Source organism: Thunnus albacares, chromosome 18 (assembly GCF_914725855.1).
Source record: "Thunnus albacares chromosome 18, fThuAlb1.1, whole genome shotgun sequence".
In the NCBI taxonomy this organism is placed as follows: domain Eukaryota; kingdom Metazoa; phylum Chordata; class Actinopteri; order Scombriformes; family Scombridae; genus Thunnus; species Thunnus albacares.
This window is the reverse complement of record NC_058123.1, coordinates 20,209,430-20,229,724: the sequence shown is the minus strand read 5'-3', so window position 1 is coordinate 20,229,724 and position 20,295 is coordinate 20,209,430. Positions and strand designations below refer to the sequence as shown.

Genomic DNA, 20,295 nt, shown 5'->3' with positions numbered 1-20,295 from the left:
CTTATACTTGAAGCTTTCATTAAACTGTTGTGGTCTTCCCTCTTAACCTTAGTCATGAAGAAACTTGTTCTGAAATGAAGTCAGTGCCAGGGGGGTTTATTTTTTTTTCACTCTGCAAGCAATCTGACACCAAGCTGTGTGCATGCAGTCTTCTCTCTGGCTCTCCTCAGGATAGTAAATGCCAACATATACAAGCTAAAACAGCCCAAGGGACAAATATTTTCTCGTTTTAAAGGTGTGAGGCATCTTTATGAGAGAGCCTCTAGAAAGATTTGACTTTGTCTCATCTGTAGCCATATTACTAAAATTTAAATCGTCTTTCCCTTGCCAAAGTACAAATTGATACACTTCCTCTCATAATGTTTGGGTCCATTAAAATGAACATTTAATGCATTTGTGTTGTTTGTTTGCTTGTTGTGCTAATGTGTGTTATCCTAATGGCCTACCTGCAGGCGCCCAGAGATCAGCTCCAGCAGCAAAAAGTCTCTGCGTCCTGCTGCCAAAAATAGCAGCCCTGCCTGACTGGAGGTTCGAAATCGTACATGGAGCAACGTCTGAATGGACGACTCCATTGTCCGCAGGTGGATGTAGCCATCACCGTAGAATGACACTGTGACAATGTAAAAGGAAACAGAGAAGCTGAGTTGAATTAGTAGTTTGGCATAAAGTAATAATAATTTAAAAAAGTGTGTGTCTGTGGGGGGTATACCGGATTTATCAATACCAACGAGAGAATTTCACACAAAAATGAAGTTGCAGTATTGCGAAACAATGTCATTAATATGCTGACATGCAGTGGGTGGACACTATACCATGAACCATACCACCATACCATTTATAATTCAAACTTCATCATCTGGTATTATCTATTTTTCTTTGGTTATCTGTATATAACAGTAACTCCTAACACACAAAAAATGAATGAACATTTGGTGAGCAAAGACCCAGTACAGACAATTTGCTGTATTGACTGGCTTGCCAATGTGGTGTCTACTCTGCCTTTTACACCTGCTATCCGAATTCAATTAATGACGACTAATGCATCCTGGAAATGTTCTGATGCTAATTAGACTTCACTGTTGACCCAAATGACGCAGATTGGACTTTTAGTTTTACAAACATCACTCAATGGGGCAGAGCAGCTCTGGAAGCACAAATAATGTCATTAGTTGGTTTAAAGTTTAGGGGGCAGAGCTTGAACTTGGTATTAAATACATACCATTAAAAAAACTTACCCTTTATTGCGTGGTATAAACACCTTTTAATATGTAATTGAAATGTATCATTCAGTCGTGAGGCCAGTGTACCCACCACATCATCTGTGAACAGTAAAGCAGTCTTGATTTCAATCGATTTGACCTACAAAGCATCGGTACTGAAGCACTCTGGCAAAATGACCGTCCATTTGTGGAAACCGTAACACACAGAAAATAGAGGTCAGGGAAATGTTTGTGTGTGTGTGTGTGTGTGTGTGGTTGGTTGGGGATGGGTGGACACTCTAAAAACCCTATAAATCAAACAGTACAGCAGTATGTAATGGCAGTACAACTGAACACACAAAAAGAAAATATCTAAATGATTCAAATTAAAAAATAGATCCACAAAACATGAGAAAAATGAGAAAAACTGAAGTCAAGACATTTTTATGAATATGAATAAATTAATCAACACAAGGTAGACTTTTACCTTTTACCTGTAGGAAAATCCAACCATTTAACAAAGTATTCAGTCTCTAAATACTGTTTTTCTTGCAGCAGGTTAAAGCATCTGCCCAAGTCTGCCAACATTGGAAATTAACTTCTAACTTTGATTGTTTTGTTACGTTATGGATCAAATTCTGCTGTTGAATTTAGGTATCATGTATTTTTGGTTAATTTGGTTGAATTGCAGTTGAGTAATAATAATAACAATAATAATAAAGTTTATTTATATAGCACTTATCAAAATGAGCAATTACAAAGTGCTTTACAAGGCAGACATAAAGTAAACATGGTTCTTATTTGAGCAGCACATAAAATATGAATAACAGACTTTCCTTTTTGTACAAATTTGCCAAATTGATAGAAAAAATTAGAAAAATATATTGTTTCTATTCTTTTATATCTGTTCTTCTGCATTCCATCTTTCATCATTATTTTTTTTTAATTTATCATCTGCAATCGGTCTCATTTGTCATAAATACTTTACTGTAATATCTTATTATTATGTTGTCTTTGAATCCATTTGCGGCATGGTTTTGAAATGGGCAGCTTGCCAAAAAAATATTTGTTATAAGACAGATCCCAGTGAGAAGCACTCAGTCAGCAGACCGGCCCAGCATGCCGCTCTGCATAAAGCCTATAAGCCCACTGTCAGTGTAACTCATGTCTGTCCATCTATATCTAATCTGCTTCTATGATGCCACTGAACATTGGATTATTAGTAATCTTCCTACAGTCACAGACACACTTCGAATGAATTAGCAGGTATAAGAATAGTATAGAAATGTGGGGAACTTTCTGCTGATGGCCAATTCAGGTTTTTTCCCTGAAACCTTTAAATTCTTAGTGAGTGTTGATATTTTAGCGGCAGTTATTTAGAGTTAATAAGAGGTGTTGTGCTGCAACATCTCTGTAAAAAGTTCATTAAGGCTGCTGCTGAGTTCACCAAAATGTTTTCAAGGGAAGAGCAAGGAGCAACTTTTTAATGATAATCCTGACTTGACTGAGTTGTTCTCAATTGTTTTATGTGAGGATTATCAGCAGAGTGAACATATTATATAAATCAAACTTTAAATTATATAGGAGGGCATTTGGCAAGCAGTGCGGCATCAGATCAGGTACATACATCCTTGTAAATGAGATAAGTAAGAGCAAGCATTCAACTAAAATATAATCCAACAGCGTATTGCCATATGTCTACTCATAATATTAAATGGATTAAACAATAAGCTGCCAACTGTCACAGACACATTTAAACTTAATCAAAGGTGGTGCTAACAAGGATATTGCTATTGCGTCAACGTTATCATTATCTCCTGTGTCTAATCACTATAAAGAGCTGGAATTTACAGAACCACAACCACAGTTTCAGTGTGAATGTTAAAAGTGAACTTAAATAAATTTACACTAACAACCCTTAAAACTATACAGTATTTTTTACATGCTTTTTAAGGGAAAACCTTTTTTTTTTTTTTTTCTTACAGTTGTACCAGTTCTATTGTAGTGATGCAAGAAATGATTAAAAAATAATGTTGTAGCATAATTGTTCACAGTTAGGAGAAGAAGTGATTTTCTCTCCTCTGCAGCACCTTACCTCCATAAACTTGTCCTGTGGAAAGCAGCAGGAGCAGAAACAGATCAGCCACAAAACTCCCCATCGTTAGTTTAAAATCAAACTTGCAGTCAGTTAAGAGCAACATCTGGTTGCCTGACTGTACCGTCCATTGTCTTTAATGTACAGCAGTGGCTCTGCATGTCATTTCTACCGCTGACTACTTCCAGACGGTCTCTACTTGCTTTGCTGGATTTGGATTACAGCCTTTTAAAAAAAATGTACCTGTACTAGTGAGCAGAGCACAGCGAGGTGAAACTCCACCCACAGATCCTCCCCTCAAACACAGAAGACCTGGATGGATGGTGTAGTGCTCAGTACCAAACATGAACACATGGGGGAGGTGTCATAACATATCCTGAGACAGAGAGGGAGAGAAGAAGGCACAGCAGATTGTGTGTTATTTGTGTTCATGGAGACTGAGGCTGGATCTCACTCTTACTGTCAAAGGTTAAAGGGCCAATATAGTATCCTGGCTGCAAAAGTACGCCTACATCCTGCACACCAACTGCTCCGTATTTTACTCACGTTTCAAAATGATAAATATGTTTTCTTATAAGAAAGGTTTCTCACAGATTGTTCTTCATGAGGAAAAAAAATGTTCAAAGCAATAAATAGAAAATCCCTCCTGATTCAGCCATAGCAAAAGAACTGCTGGCAGTACTGTAAGTTCAACTTAAGTATTTAACAGTAAACTCACTTACTTGAGTTAATTAATTATGAATACAGTTACTTTATTATGATTTTTGTCACACTCTATAGCATCCATTGCCACAGCAGTTCTTTGCCCTTTTTCAGACAAAACTGAGTGCTATTGCTCTCTGAGATATGGGATTGACTCCATCCCCCCACAACCCTGCAAAAGTAAAATAGGTATAAATAATGAATGGATGGAAATCTGTGACGTTGCATTGTATTCCACACCCTCAACATTACAAGGCAACATCACGTTAACTCTGATCTGGGCAACGCCGCACTATCAGAGTATTTAATTAAATAAAAAGAGATCAAAAGTATGTGAAGATCAATAGTAATTATAGTAATATTAATGTTTAACGTTCAAGTGTTTGGGTCAAATCTACATCCTCCCTCCCACTCTGACATGTCACCCTCCAATGGGCAATGCAACGTGCATTACTGTCTGCCACAGTGTCATTTTTTATACTACCACTGGGGGATGCCAAAGTCTGATATTTTCAAATTCAACACATACAGTAGTGGCTTTAATCAAAAATCCATATACTTAAGTGAAAGTACATATTAAGGATTTTAAAGTGTTTTCAAAAACATAAAAAAGCTATTAATTTACAGTAACAATGGTACCTGTAATTGGTTACTTTCCACTTTTCCATCACTGATGGCAATAAAGCACCCACTGAACTGAAATTAATGGACCCGCAGAGAGAGATAGAAACACAGAAGTAAAACATTGATGTGAAGAGTAGGAAGGAAAAGTGAGTTTGCAAAATTGCTAAAACCAAGGAGAGAGACGAAGTAAAAAGGAACGAGAGGTTAAAGGAAGGGAAATAGCCGGTGGCTCATTGAGGTAAAGTGGAAGTTTGGGTGTGATTGTTCAACCTGCAGGACACACTCCCCTGTCTGTATCCTGAACCCCTCCACCCTCTAACCTACCACCACTACACACACACACAAACACACACAATTACACACACACATACTCAAATGTGCTGTTAAGCTGCAGCTCGAGAGAGTTTGGTCCATTAAAATGTTGAAAGAAAACATAAGGGCCTTTCTTCGCCTGCTGATTCAAAGTTGGCTTGGCACATGAGAGGAGTGCTGTGTTTAGTTTTAGTTCCCAGGATGTTGAATAATAGACTCTGCAGCCTGGTTTCTTAAATGCAGGGGTCACACCCAAAATAGGTCACAGTTCAGCCGGTGACGGGTCCTCTCATGACGAGAGTGCTGGTGTGTTTTAATGAGCCTGGATCCCACGCTGAGAGGATTAGCGTCTTGTCTTTTAGGCTGGAAAAGTCTTTAAAGCTAAACTAGCAGACAAGAGAGTAAAACAATGTTTATACTGAGCATCCACACTCATTCATCTTTTCTCTGCATAAGAGAAGTAGGAGAAGTTCATGAATGGAAATTAGTTTTCTTTTCTACTTAAAACTACTTAGTCTTATCTAAAACGTTGTGCATAAAGTGTTATTGCCTATAAACTCCTGCAGATATTTTATAATCATTTGGAACCATATGGAAATAAACAGGTAAAAAAAACCATAGTCTCTTACTTGAATGCATAATCAGTTTTTGCTTATCTTATACAGACAACAGAGAGGTGACAGGAAATACAGGGTGAGAGGAAGAAATGACATGCAACAAAGGTGTCCGGCCAGACTCAAATTGGAGACGCTGCGATTTTTTTGTCATTGTGTTGGATGATTAGGCCACCAGGACACCAGCTGCAATGATTAGTCACCCAACAGGAACTGAATTGCCAACTACTTTTTTAAGAAAAAATACCCAAATTCTCTGCTTCCAGCTTCTTTAATATGAATATTTTCTGGTTTCTTTAGTCCTCTGTGAGAGTTAACTGAGTATTTTTGGGTTGTGGACTGTTTTAAGATCATTTTTAGGACATTTTAGGTTGCACCTTGGGCAACATTTTTCACCATTTTCTGACATTTTATAGAACAATTGACTCATGACGTCATTGATGACAAATGAATCAATGAATCTTGAAAATAATCAACAGATTTATTGATAATGAAAATACTTAGTTGCAGCCCTAAAAAAGGTGTAATATTTTTTTCAATCAAGCAATCAATTTATTTTGGATTTTACTATCTCCTGGTTCAACTTTGAACCACCATATTTGTTTGTGTGCGTGCAGTTCTACATTACGATGGCTAATTATAAAGCACAAAAAGTTTGTAAGAAAAATGTTATAATAACTGACAAAATCACCCTAATTGTCAGATAAAAGGAAATATCTCTATCAAATAACATTTCAGCCTGCAAACCTTTTCAGGTGAATATTGGTGTGCAAATATGGTCTTAAGTTGCAATATGAGACAAGGTCAAAGATGTTTTCCATCCTTTTCTAAAAAAAACAAGTGGTATAGTATTCAAATATTTAGCAGACAACAGTTCACAGATGTGTTGGTGACTCTCTGAGAGCAGTGCCCAGTGCTATGAAAGTGGTATAATACAAGGTAGAGAACAGGAACCACCTGGCTGAGGATAACAGCAAACAGAGCAGACCAGGAAGAGATGGAGGATTGGGACCGATTTAACTCCAGCAGCAGCTAAAAAAACAAAAAACAAATCTCACAGCTGGGTGGACAAGCCTCACAGGTCCCTGCTTCTTAGCGTGTCACCAACACTTTGCTGCGTGCAACTGAACATGTTAAATCACTTCTTGAAACCAATTTTCACAGACTTGATGTTATGTGATGTCATCTTTTTGCTGTCTTTTTTAAAAAATCTTTCTTACCGTCTCTTTATCTTTCAATGTCTTTTGTCTTCTCTACATTTTTTTTTGCGACTTTTGTCTCCTTGTCTTAATTTTATCTTAACTTTGTCTTGTTTTTGTTTTGTTTTGGCCTTGCTGTTTGACTTTCTGTTGTTTTATTGCTTTTTTGAGTATCCTGCTTTTGTTTTGTCTGTCGAAGCACTTTGTAAACTCTGTTTTTAAAGGTGCTATGTAAATAAAGTTATTATTATCATTATTAAGAAAGAAAAGACAACAGAGAGACACATCTGCTTCCCTCAACCTTCGTTTCCTCTCCATGCTTCCCATCCTTCCTTCCTCACCTTTGTATCCTGTGCCAACATGCGCCGAAACATGTGCCAACACATGAGTCAACACATGACACATGTTGGTACATTTCAGCAGTTTGATACAGATCTACTGATATTTGAGTTGCTATTAAAAAAAGAGCAGAAATCCCACCACATTATCCACCTGTATGGCTGAGATGAGTGAGTCACTCTGTTTTTTTATACTAGAGGAAAAATAAAGTTAATGGAAGAAGGACTAAAACACTGTGTGGGCTCTGGTATAAACCTTGGCCCGAGCTTTTAGTCCCATTTCCAATATAAATACAGTAATTGAGTGACACATCCATTTTCTATTTATGAGCCAGTTACATAAGAACAGAAAGAGAGCAAAGGGCTGTAGAAGAAGGCCAGAGTTTCAGACAGAGAGAGGCTCAGAAAGAGACTGTCAGATAGACAGTGCACTTTGTTTTCTGTGTGTGTCTGTGTGTGTGTGTGTGTGTGTGTGTGTGTGTGTGTGTGTTTGTGTGTGTGTATGGTCCAGGTATTCCTAATGTTGTGGGGACACGCCTCCCTTATGGAGAAAAAAAGTCCTCTTAACATAAATCATTCATTTTAGGGTGAAGACTTGGTTTAAATTTAAGGTTAGTTTAAGGTTATGTTAAGGTTAGGGTAAGGGTTAGGGTTAGGCATGTGGTGGTTATGGTTAAGGTTAGGATAAGTCTACAGGAAATGAATGTAAGGGTTAGAGTTAGAGTCAGTGTATGTAAGTTAGGGTTAGAGCCCTAAATGTAAGTCAATGTAATGTCCTCTGAAGTGATGGAAACATGACTGTGTGTTTGTGTGTGTGTGTGTGTGTGTGTGTGTGTATCCCATCACACTTCCCAGAGGCACCTCTTCAGATATTTGATATTTCTCTCTTAAAATGTGCAATGTGATGCTGGGACCAGCTGCTACCTTTGTTTGGGGACACCTTAGACTCTTTGTTTGAGTGTGTGCATGAGTGTGTGTATTTGTGTGCGTGGGTGGGGTTGTATTGCTATCTTTGTGAGGACCGATTTTAGTTTGAAACCATTGGTGGTGAGGATGTTTCTGCATTGTGAGGATGTTTTGGCTGGTCTTTCAAAGACTTGGCTTTCAGTCAGTATAAGGGTTAGGCATTTAGTTGTGATGGCTAAGGTTAGGGGCTAGGGAATGCATTATATCAATGAGGGTCCTCATAAGTATAGAAAGACATGTATGTGTATGAGTGTGTGTGTGCCGAAATGCGGAGGAAAGTGATTTAGATGTGAGTCACTTTGAGTCATAGCTACTTTATTTAGCACACTTGTTGAAAGAGAAGAAAAGACATAATAAGAAACAGCAAGAGATGAGAAGAAGCAATTTTATTCAGAATTACAGGATAAGATAATAAAAGATAAGATACGATAAGGAGTGATTATGGTGAAAAAAGTAGGAAACAATGGACAAGCAGTGCCATTGCTACACTATCTTTAGCTGAGCGGCGCTTATCTGAGAAAAAAAGAACAGAAAACAGACACACTCTCTTCATCCTATCAGTCTGTTATTTTGGATCTAGCCTCGTCTGTTTGCAGGAATTGTAGACTCTCTCTCACACACACTTAAGAACAGGACTCCAACAGGCCAATAAGTAAAAGACAGAACAAAAATCTAAGATACTTTGGGGAATCTTCAGTGGTGATTCCTTCAGACATTTTGACTTGTAATTGCAGGAAAAGCACGGGTGGAACTAATAACACCAACGATGGATGGCTCAGCTCGAAGTGTCCCAGTGAGCCGTCACGTGCAATACTAGAACCCTTGAACAGGCAGAACAATCATTAATGTTATTAATTACACCCGGGCTTTCCCTTCCAAAATGTCAAGGTCCAAATGTCTTCAGTGAAAAAGGATACCTTTAAGATGATAAAATGAATTCAACTTTACAATCACATCCACTGGCTCACATCCCAACTGTTGTCTTACAATTACATTCATCTTCCTCTCCTCCTTACCAACCTATAAAACGTGGACGCTTCTGAAAAAACAAAGACAGGCAACATCTGCAGATCAGAACTCACAGTGAGGACTGATGGGAAGGGAAAGTGTAGGGCAGGGAAGGATGGGAAGGGATGAGAGGAAACGACCTTTGGTTGTCTTCCAATGTTTTCTTCTTTTTTTTTTTCCAAAGTGGAAAGTTGAAAAAATGGAAGAAAGCCTGGAAGAAAGCCTCTTTTTCCATGTACAGCTCTATGAAGACACAAGTAGGAGATGTGACTGTCTTCCGAAATCTCTTCAATAGAAGTACATGAGGAAATTGCATCTTGCTCTTTGTCTGATCTCAATTTTTGAGTACTTAACACTTAGAGCACACACACTTAAACAAGCATACAAGCATGTGTGCACATTTTCAAATCACAAATACATTTTATTACACTCTCCCTCGCTCACACACTGTTCCCTCCTGACACAATATCACACAATCAGCTGTGTACTGTTGTGTTCTCATTTAAACACTGTGACAAAGGTCAGTCCCTAAACACAATGGCTGCCAGCAGCTGCTGGTCTGACTCACCGCCAGGCCATTTGACCCCGCAGCTCATCGCACGATTTAACATCATTAAACACTTCTAAGCAAAACATCGTCTGAGTCACTGCTTCTGTCCTAGTCACAACAACATGCGCTCAAACTAAAAGATGACAGACACGGTTCATTGTTTCATGCACTAAGCTTGTCTTTCAAGCACATATTCACAACACACATTTCATGTTATCAATGTCATGCACAGGACGGGCTGTCACAACTTTGCGGTTGGGTAGTTTTCAAACATTTCAAACCTTCGAGACCAGTGTTCTTGCTGGTGGGTCTTAAAAACAGATGAGATTTGTTTGTGAGTTTAAAAACAGGAAATGCGTTACATATCATGTGCTGCACCCAAAGCTAATATCTGGTCTCTCTCGATGAAGCTTTTGTGTGATCTTTCCCCATGCAACGTCTAACTGGATTATCTATGGTGATACTATTTCTCAGTGTACGATTCACTCACCAAAAGCTATTTTTGTAGGAGGGGTTGCCCTTTTGTATTCCTGGAATAAAAAGACAGCGTGCTGCTTAAACATGATCATAAAATTTAATGTGCTGAGACAGAATTTGAATAGATGCTGAGATTGCCTGGAAAACACACAAAGTAGAGAAATATCTCCAGGCTAAACCTAAATTAAACATCCAACTTTTTTTCTTTTATCACTAATTCACTCTTTACAATCAATTTATCATCACACCAGAATGCAAAGATGAAATGTAGAAAATTTATCTGGATTTAAGTAAATAAATAAACCAAAATAGCTAAACACAGCTAAATTATTAAAATGTACTTTCTGCTGCACACCAACAGGTTTGACAGATCTTTCGACATGCAGATAAAGTTACTATTTATGCCCTTAAACACCTCACAACTGGATAGACAAAGATCTTAACTATGCATTAAGTAAGGCTCCACCCTGCCACAGTTTTTAAACCTGGATGTCAGAGATTCCTCCATTCCCAGCTAAACTAGCACAACTAGTACAACAACAACTCCCTACCGTCTTGTCTTTTTTTAAAAAAACAACAGTAAGCCTGGGAAGACATGCAGGGTCTGGGGGATATGAAAGAGCCAATTGTAAAGTTTAACTAATTAGGAGTCCACGATTGAGAGTCATGGACAAAAACTGGGGTCAGAGGCAACCTGGTCATTAAGTGAGTTAGATATGAATCAGCCATTGTTGTCATCCAAACTGTCTAATTCATGGGGGCTTATAATTGAGTTCTGCTCCAATACAAAAATAAGCCACTATATGAACTCATTCACTGGAATTTTCCTCCTTCACATTACTTCTCCTCCACAGTTTACTGAAACTTGCCTCCCAACATGCTTCAATGTGATTATAGTTACTGTTGTGAAGCCAGTGACCCATGGAGGCCTTAAAGGCATCGCTCCTTGTTTATCGACACAGTCAAAATTTTGCGAGATAAACTCTGATCATGTGTTGCGCATAAGAATAGCGTGAAGAGTTCTTCCAAAATAAAAGGAGTATGGAACAAAAACATGGCTTGAGCACAATATTTTCACACATGTTTGTCATATAAAAGCAAAATGTTAGTTGTGTTAAGGAATTTTTACCCATAAGGAGGCAGAAAGTCTCTCAATACATACAGCAGCTTTTACCTTTTGTTTGGACAACCTAACTCTGAGAAAAACTGTTGCTGTTTCTTTGATTTGCTAGATCAACTTCTGGATGCCACTTTGTTTGTTCCTACTGGGAGGTGTACGTTAGGCATGGAGCAGCTATAGCTGCCTACAGTTCTATATTAGGGAATTAGTGAGAGCTAGAGGCACTCAACCACACAGAGTGACTTACCAAATCTATGAGCTAAAATCGTCTTAAACCTAAACAGCGCCTCAGTATGAGTTGATTCTCAGTGAGATCGGTAGTACCAGCAACTTTTTCACATCATAGTCATTTAATTCATTCAGTCATTTGATTTGGTGTTTCTGGTCCTGAGTCTGCCATCCCTGCTGGGGATTCTCATGCATTTCTTGCATTTTAAAACCTAAAAAATTTCAATAAATCAGGCTCAACTACAGGTGGTTTTAGTAACCTAACTTTTGTATTATGTTGTTCCTATCATAAATGTACTGACAATACTTATTATGTAACTGTTTTTCCAGTGATCACAAATTTTGCTCTTATGTAATATGAGTTTGCTTCAATTCGGAAATACCTAGTAGAAACTGTTTATCCAGCTATTACTTGGTTTCCCTGTTCTCTCTCCCCACTCTTTCTGTTCCTCTGCTGTCTCTCTTTCTTGCTACAGGAATGAATCACTCCCACGAGAGAAGCTGGAGTGGCACTTCGTTCTAAAAACAAGCAAACTCTTCCCTCCCTTTTTGCACTAGTGTTTACAGAAGAGCCATTTGTGGCCCAGATTCAGGTCACAAGTCACTGTTGTTACTGTTATATGAAAACCTTATGTTCAATTATGCTGATGTTCGTGTGAAAATTACTCATCTATGCTCATCTAAGAACTGAAAACATCTTCAAACTTATGAAACAAATTTGAATTGAGTTGGATAAACTCAAAAGGCTGGAATTAACCATTAACAACCACTTCTACTGTTTGTTACAATCAAACTGCTTTGCGGCTTAGCCCACAAATTGTCTCAAAATTCTTGTAATATCAGTTACTACAAAGGATCACACAATCATCTGCAAAACAACATTTTTCAGGTCAAGCTGAGACAAAAAAAACCCAACACAATCACAACAAAATCAATTGTTCCAGAGTCAGACAGTAAACCCTCGAAAATGTGTGGAGAAAAAAAAAATAGAACTAAACACACAGAGGACCCCTCCCATAACAAACTGTCTGTCCCAAAACACATTTGAAGTCCGGGGAGAAGCGGCGGGAATAATTGGACAACACGCAAACGCAGACAGGCAGGAATGTTTGCCGTGACTCGTTAGTGACGCACTATTTGTTGTTGTGCTATGCTGCAGTGCACTTATTGTTGAGGAGGGACACTTTGCACTTGTTGGGAGAGGAGGAGGAGGAGAGTGGGGAAGGGGCAGAGGGAGGGGTTTTGTTGTGAGAATGAAAAGTTGAGGGTGTTCTCTTTTGGTTTCCTCCTTTCCCTGAAAGCCCCCCTCTCCTCTGCCTGTCTCCCTCTCCCCCAACACGCTTGCTGTTCCTAATGTCTTTCCTGTTCAGGGGTGTGACCTGTTCCCACACCATGTAGGACATCCCTTGGACACACAAGAAAAACACACCCTGTTCCCTGGACATACAGACCTATATAGTGAGTCTGAACATTAATGCATTCACAGCGTAAACTTTAAGGTTTGATGGATGGATGATATTGTAAGTTCTCTTAACTAAAGGAGATAAATAACTTGTCCCTAAAAAAATAACTGAATTTCACAGATTATGTATGAATGCAGATTATGTTTTGGTAGAAATTGGTATCAGGTTCTCGAGACGTCAGTCCGGCATTCAAGTCCCTCTGACAAGTTTTATTCTTATTTTGCTACCATACGGGCTGTTTTATTTAATGTTATCCAGTTGTTTACACTGGCTAGCATTTTCGTACTACTGCTGGCAACATTATGTGGTGCTTACAGTTTTACTGCTTCAGGCGGTGTATTTGCTTGTTTCTGACCCAGAACACACAAGCAAGATCTGTTTGGACCAAGGAGCCATATTTGACGAGAAACAGAACGTGAACGTGCTTAAAAAAAAGGCCTTACTTTGCATTGCTTTTTTGAATTCAAGAGGCACGTCCTGAACCTCCATTGGCATTTTGCCCAGTGCTCCCATTAAACTCATGTCTGGATTCACGTACCATAAAAGTCTTGGTGAAGATAAAAATTTGATCAATGACAGATTCAAAAAGGATTGAATTTAGTAGGTTAATATGTTTCACCAGTGCCTGTTATGCAAGCTCCTGGCAAAGGATATTGTGTTAGATAAGCCTACAAAGTAGCTTGCAAAAGTGCAGAGTTATAAACCTTTCTCGTGCACTGCTGAACAAGAAGGAACACAAAGCTTGTTTCCTGTTTGTGTCACATTCAAACCCCTCCCCTCCATTTCCTTCCCTGGGGCTCAATTGTGCACCTGCACCTAAAGGGCCAGCATAAACACTTTCAGCTGCTCTGTTCTCAACTGGGCGCTGAATTCATCAGCCGCACAACAACACGTGCAGAAACAATACAGCTCCTGGGTGAAAACAAGTTTGTTTTTCGCAAATCCTTGACAGTATGAATAGAAAGTCCAGGATGCCTTCAGATTCCTTTGCATTCTTCTCATTCAATGTTTACGGTTTGCATGCAGTCACTGGGATGAATTTAGATGTTATATCCATCTTATTATGTAGAGGAATGAAAAGAGCGTGAGCAACAATGTCCAGCTGCTCTACTGATTGTTATAATATAATGATGCTAGGAGACAGTGATGAAAAATAAGTACACTCTAGTGATTGGACAAGGTTTTTTAAAAAATACATGTGTACAACATCACAACAAGCCATGATATTGTCTAAAAATTATGCAAAAACAATTAGGCAAACAGTGACAAACAGAGATGGAAGTAAAATTCCATTAACATTCATGGTCCCTGGAGGATGAATCATCCTGATTATGGTGATCCCCTGAATTTTCATCTTGCAACTTTTTATCTAGCAGCTGTCGATCAGGAGATAGCTTCCACAGATGGCAGGGTTGGCGGTTCGATTGACTGACTTTGGTAATCTCCTGACTTTTCCTCTGGTGCCAGCATGAGGTTAACATTTGTGGTGTTGAGTGAAATGTCTACAGTTGTTGGATGGATTTCAATGACATATGGTGCAGATATCAATGTTCTCCTCAGGATAAATGGTAATTTGTGATTTTTGTTTAGCTTGTCCTCAGTTGTACTTTGTGTTCAGTGCTAATCAGCATGCTATCGATGTCATGGTGAGCATGTTTGAATGCTAAAGTTAGCATTTAGCTCAAAGCGCTACTGTGCTGCAATAACAGATTTTCTTGGCCACAACGCAACTTTGACACACTGTGTCATGACCTTTTAGTTAATATCATGAACTAGTTAGCAGTTAACAGTAGCATATTTACACATCCAGCAGTTATGGAGCAACAGTATCATTCATTTGGAGTAATGATTCTGGCCATCTGCTGAATCTGAGTCACTCTTTAGCTCTGTTTTTGATCTCTACCAACTCCTGAGGGAAATATCTGGCTCTTTAGATGCTAAATGCTTCACTATTTTCACCAGCTAGGTGCTAACTGTAGCTGTTTGCCATTTGATGCTGAGAAGGTAGTGTACAGTCGGGCTTTTAGACCTTTACTCTGAAAACAGCTGACTGATACGACCAAAAACGATTCTATAAGAGCGGCGAGAGTGAACTGAAATGGTAAAGTTGCAGCCAGAAAGCTTAATGATTAACTAAAACTCGCTATGAAGCTCCTTATAGCCAAAGGGAGCTGGTGATAATTCTCTGTAGGTTCATCACTACGAGCGAAGCCTCTCACATTATACAATGTTATTTCATATGTTGAGATTATAGAAAATATCGATTATAGCCGATTTAAGTACAGCCTCACAGAGTCGCTAGCAAAGCTGTAGATTAAGTGTTGCTATCTAATGATCAGACAAAAATATTTTGCATCATTTATGAAAATTCTGTAGTTTACATATGTTTTACATGCTTCTTTCGTGGTGGAGGAATGTAATTGTCATAATATTTCTGTCTACAATATGTAATTGCCATTTTGACTGGACATGTTTCAAAAATACCATGAGGTTTCCCTCTTGGATGTGAAATAAGAATCCTGTGCACTAGTTTCTCAATCAAATAGGCTATAGAAAAACCAGACCTTGTTGCACTCTGAATTTTCCTTCAACTGACAGAACAATGATCAATTAGGAGCATGCAGAGAAGGAGTCATTGTGAAAACGTGAAAGGTAGCAAGTTTTTCTGCAATTGTCCTGGAAAAGGGAGAGTGATTGGTCAACAATTGTGAAAAGTGAAGTCAGTTTCCTTTGAAAACACCAACAGAATTCCTGATAAAGTTTAGACATGTAGTAGAGCACGCAGGCACACTCACTCACTCACACACACACACACACATTACAAATACATTCCCTCCCACTACATCTAGTGCCACATCTGCAGACAGTGTAGGAGTGGTTTACAGTAAAACCACCGGAGCTACAGTGAAATTACAGAAGTAAATCAAAACACTTGCAGACTGCGCTTGCTCCCAGATGTATCTTTACTTTTGTTTTTAGTAAGAGCGTGGGCCGCTCACATCCCACCTCAGACTTCTACCGGGTTTAACGCTTTATTGGGAGGACTGGGAGGCAGCAGAGTGGGCATTTCATACAGATACAGAACTGAAAGAAATCCAAGAGTGCCTACGCTCTGCCTTTGCTTTTAAAAACAGCTACACTAATATAGGTTTCACCGGCTCCTTTTAAATATTTACTTTTCATGGGATGTCAGCTTTAATTAGACGGTAAATAGAGTCATAAGAGGGACAATTGAGACCAGGAGGAACAAGGAGAAAGAGTGAGAGGAGAGATGTGAACTGCTTGCAAGCCACAATCAGGCCTTTACATTGCACATATGCACGATAAGGCAACATCCTACATATATTTTTAAAAATAAAACTCGGTTTCTCATTCACTCCCAGGAAAGTGTGCAAGTTTCTTTTACTGTATGAGCACAAAATAGTGCAAGTCATGACTGATGGCAGCATTTTCATTGTCCACTACTGGTCTATATTTCCCTTACAAAAGAAAACAAGAAAGAAAAACACAATAAGTTACATCATCAAAACTGAGCAAATTGTCCTCCCTCAGGAGAAACAAAACATACTCTAAGAGCTCAATGCTTAAGTTGGCCTTCACTACGCTACAGCATGACTGAGGTTTGGTCTCTGTTGGAATTTTCTCTGCTGTGATTCACAGCAGAGAAACTTTTCATGGAGTAGTTGGAAGTCAGTTTATAGCATTTGGCAGATACCCACTTGACGTCTTTTCACAGGTACTTATCGTATTTCATATGCTCACATTACTGTAATGTGATTTTGCATACTTTAACTGCATATTCGCACAGGTGGAGCCACTTAAAAAGCCTCCAACATCAAAAAATTATTAGAAAAATAAGTTTAAATTAAGTGACATTTCACCTTTAGATATAAAAATATTTTTACTTTTGGTTTAGTCTCTTACTGGTTGTGGAATAATAATGAAAAGCAGATGTAGGTCAACGTAAGGAATGTGCGGTTTTTCTATCCAAAGAGGAAGTAAGGTATAGTCTGTGCGTCTATGTCAGTGTAGGTCATGTATGTGTATGTGTGTGTGTGTGTACCTCCCATCCTCAAAGGATATCTGTGTGTGTGACATGGAAGCTAGGTTCACATCCAGGAAACAGGCCCTCTGTCCGACTATCATCAATCACCAGCAACCATCACAGGACTCCCACATGGAGAGTCGGGCGGGTAAAAGCTACAAGAGGAAGAGGAGGAAGGAGAAGGTGAGGAAGACTAGGACTTTGTGTCTTTTTGGCATATAGTCAGAGGACAGGAAAAACCAATTAGTTCCTCAAATCTGCAGTCCTGTTCAACGGTTATTTTCTTTAACTTGAGTCAGTTGGTCAGTTGATTCTCACTTAGGGTGTGATTTCACCATAAGCAGAGTGGTGTGCTTGAATTCTGGTTTGTTTCCTCTTTCAGTTTGGTTATATAACCTTGTGACAACAATGTCGCATGAACTCAAATAACAGCAAGTGTCACTCCTCTTCCTGGTTAACTGTGGTACAGTTTTTTTAGGATTGAGAACAGGATCCAAACCATACAGAAAACCTTAAACTACAAAGCACAATTCAAGAACCGTTCTTGCTCGGATGAATGCTTTTTATGTGTTTGGAACAAGTTCTTAACAGCAGGAGAAAGCACACACAGATGACAACTGACGCTCAAACCTTAGTCATCAATTATGTAACCAAAAACCTGCATTTTCCTTGTTGTTTCACTAAATAAAAAACAAAAGAACATTTAATACGCTGTAAAACTTGGCATAGCCTAGAGATCAGCTGTCCACCAGTCATGACTCACAATGGCACTTGTGATCAGCAGTCCCTGCCATTACATGGTTACTGTTGCCGTGGGTAAAAGCGATCCACTTGCTTCCCATCTTATAGAGTCTCTATAGGAACGTGATTCACAGTCAGGGGGTTTAGCATAAAGATGGATCACTTCAAAGAAAGAGCAGAGCAGACTCAGTATGAGAGAGTGACAAGAACAATGAACAAATCAATAAAAGGAGGGGGGGGGGTACTGTGCATGTGTTGAGGTTTTGTTTCTATTCAGTAGTGGGGAGACGATGAAGACATGCATGATTCATGAAGTGTTTTTGAGAAATCGAAGTGTCTCAAAGTGAAACTGTTCTCGGGCTCCCTGTTGTTGATTGCTGGGGGAGATACACAAGACATAACAACCTATTAAAATCTGTCTCTGCTGACAAATATTGAAACTTAGAAACACACTCCAAAAAATAATGTGTATACTTTGCATTGTTCAAACTCTATTGCTTTTACTTTACGAGGACCTGTATGCAAGTGCTGCATACATTTTAACCCTAACCCTAGAAAAAGCAAAAGTGGTGACAGCTGTTGGTTGGCCAACATATTTCCTTGTGTGCTTTTTTCATAGTTTTATGACCTTTACGATCTCTTTTCTCCAGCAAAGTGAAAGACATAGATTATTTGCCACATATTGTCTCCAGACTGGGTCAGGGGGCTTCCAGTAGCTGAGTCAGACCTCTTACTGGAAGCCTGTGAGTCACCCATCTTCCTGCCCCCCCCCCCTCAACCCACCCCTCCTCTCCCCTCATCCCCCTTCATCATATTCACATATCAACTACTCCTGTCAACCTGAACTGTCCTAATACTTATCTCTCGCTTCAGGTCTTCCATGCATGTAATGTTAGCGTAATTATGCTACTGGATTATTACTTTCTATGCTGAAATTCTTACATTTTTTTCACAACATACGAGCGCATGCATTCCTCAGAGAAAAGAATGTCACCATAAAAGCCATGCTAAGCCCGCCTCCCACCCCTCTGCCCCAACACCCATTATACCCCGTCCCCTCTGCCTCCCCCTCCCCCGATTCTCGGGTTCTCCCCCGTCTTATCTCCCCCACCCCCCCTTTCCCCGAACCATAATGATCTCACCCAGCTGTCACTGTATAATCCCACCCACACTCACTACGGCACATAGGTCTGCTGCTGCTGCTGGTGACATCATTTGTTTTGTCCTTGTCACCATTTCCCTGAAATCCAAAACACCATTCCGGACAGAAACCTTTGAACTCAATGTTTTTTGGCATCTGGGTTTAAGCTTAAGCAGTGTGCTGTTTGCTCTAAACTTTGAAAACAGATATAGATTTATTTTACAGAGTTGGAGGTAAACTCGAAACAATTAATCGATTTGCAAAATAGTCGCTGATTAATTGCCTGTCTATCAACTAATCGACGAATCGTTGCTGATCTAAACTTATAAGCTTTATTAAGCAACGCTGGTGTATTGTATTGCATTACAATGTACAGGTGTAGCTAATAAACTGGTAACTCGCTGTAATTAGAGAATCTGTGTAAGACAATAAACTATATTGGCCATTCGTCTTACAATGGATAGTAGCTCAATCTACAGTTTTTAAAAGATATTAAATCTGCCTTTTTTCTGATCTGTATAAAGGTGAATAACAATTCTTGAAGATCATGCATTTTTCTTGTAATTTCATCATTTCTCTGTAAGATGATTTTTCGTCACTCATGACTGACTCCCATGATGACTGTCAGAGTGTCAGGGATCATCATGAACTACATCTTTGTATTCGGGAACTGACATTTTTATTGGCAGAGCATACAGGAACACATGAATAATGTTTATGACATATACTGGAACAGTGAGCCACATCAGCTGTATGTGAGGTGCAGGCCGGACCTATAAGACAAAGTGCAACTCCAATACAATAAAAAAAAAGTCACAGACATTCTCATTTCAACTATAGGCCAACCTGTTCTATACTTAATGTCCCTTTTTTGTAATTTTAGAGTATAGTGAAGTTACAATAACATTACATCAGATTTCACCAATTTTCCTCAAATAAAGAAGTACAGAAAGTTCGGAAAACTCAGTATTTGTTGTCATGGTGACAAAGAATCAAGGGCAAGACTCCGTCTTTGTTCAGTCATTGTTTCTCCTGCTGATACTTTCAACATCAGCTTGAGTTTTGATGAATAATGGGAAAATAAGAAACATCTGAGGCGTTATCTGTCTATGTGTGAGTGTGTGTGTGAGATGTGTTGGCAGGGTGATGAGTGTTATGTTTGTGTAGTTTGCATAGATACTTGAACCAACTTGAACACAGTGACCTTTACACCAAATGCTTGCACATCAGTTCAAATGGACACAGAGTAATTTTAAGATGAACTTTTGTGACTTCATTAATTCCCATCTGTCAGCTGGACAATGCTGACGGATGGGAAACAAGAAACAACTTAAACTTAATTGGTTAAACTTTCATTTTAACAATTAAGCCTCTGGAACCATGAAGCCTCAGTTTGAATCCTACAGGATGTTCAATTCTGTTTCCCTATTATTATATTCTCTCTTGTTATTAGAAAATTAAGTAATTAAGTCA

General features: G+C 39.0%; 1 protein-coding gene across 3 annotated transcripts in view; it reads right to left on the bottom strand.

Annotated features, from left to right (window-relative positions):
* LOC122968301 (chondroitin sulfate proteoglycan 4-like) overlaps positions 1–20,295 on the bottom strand; it is a 39,729-nt gene that overhangs the window by 16,507 nt on the left and 2,927 nt on the right. The window contains exons 2-5 of one of the 3 annotated variants that reach the window (XM_044333419.1): positions 17,704–17,794; positions 16,959–17,095; positions 3,538–3,670; positions 447–610 (exon numbers count right to left, since the gene is read on the bottom strand). In XM_044333419.1, coding sequence (XP_044189354.1) covers positions 447–610; positions 3,538–3,640 — 267 coding nt within the window. In that variant the 5' untranslated portion in view covers positions 3,641–3,670; positions 16,959–17,095; positions 17,704–17,794. Of the gene's footprint in view, positions 1–446; positions 611–3,294; positions 3,503–3,537; positions 3,671–16,958; positions 17,096–17,703; positions 17,844–20,295 lie in introns of those variants that run through there. The other 2 variants (XM_044333420.1, XM_044333418.1) reach the window with 2 other exon arrangements.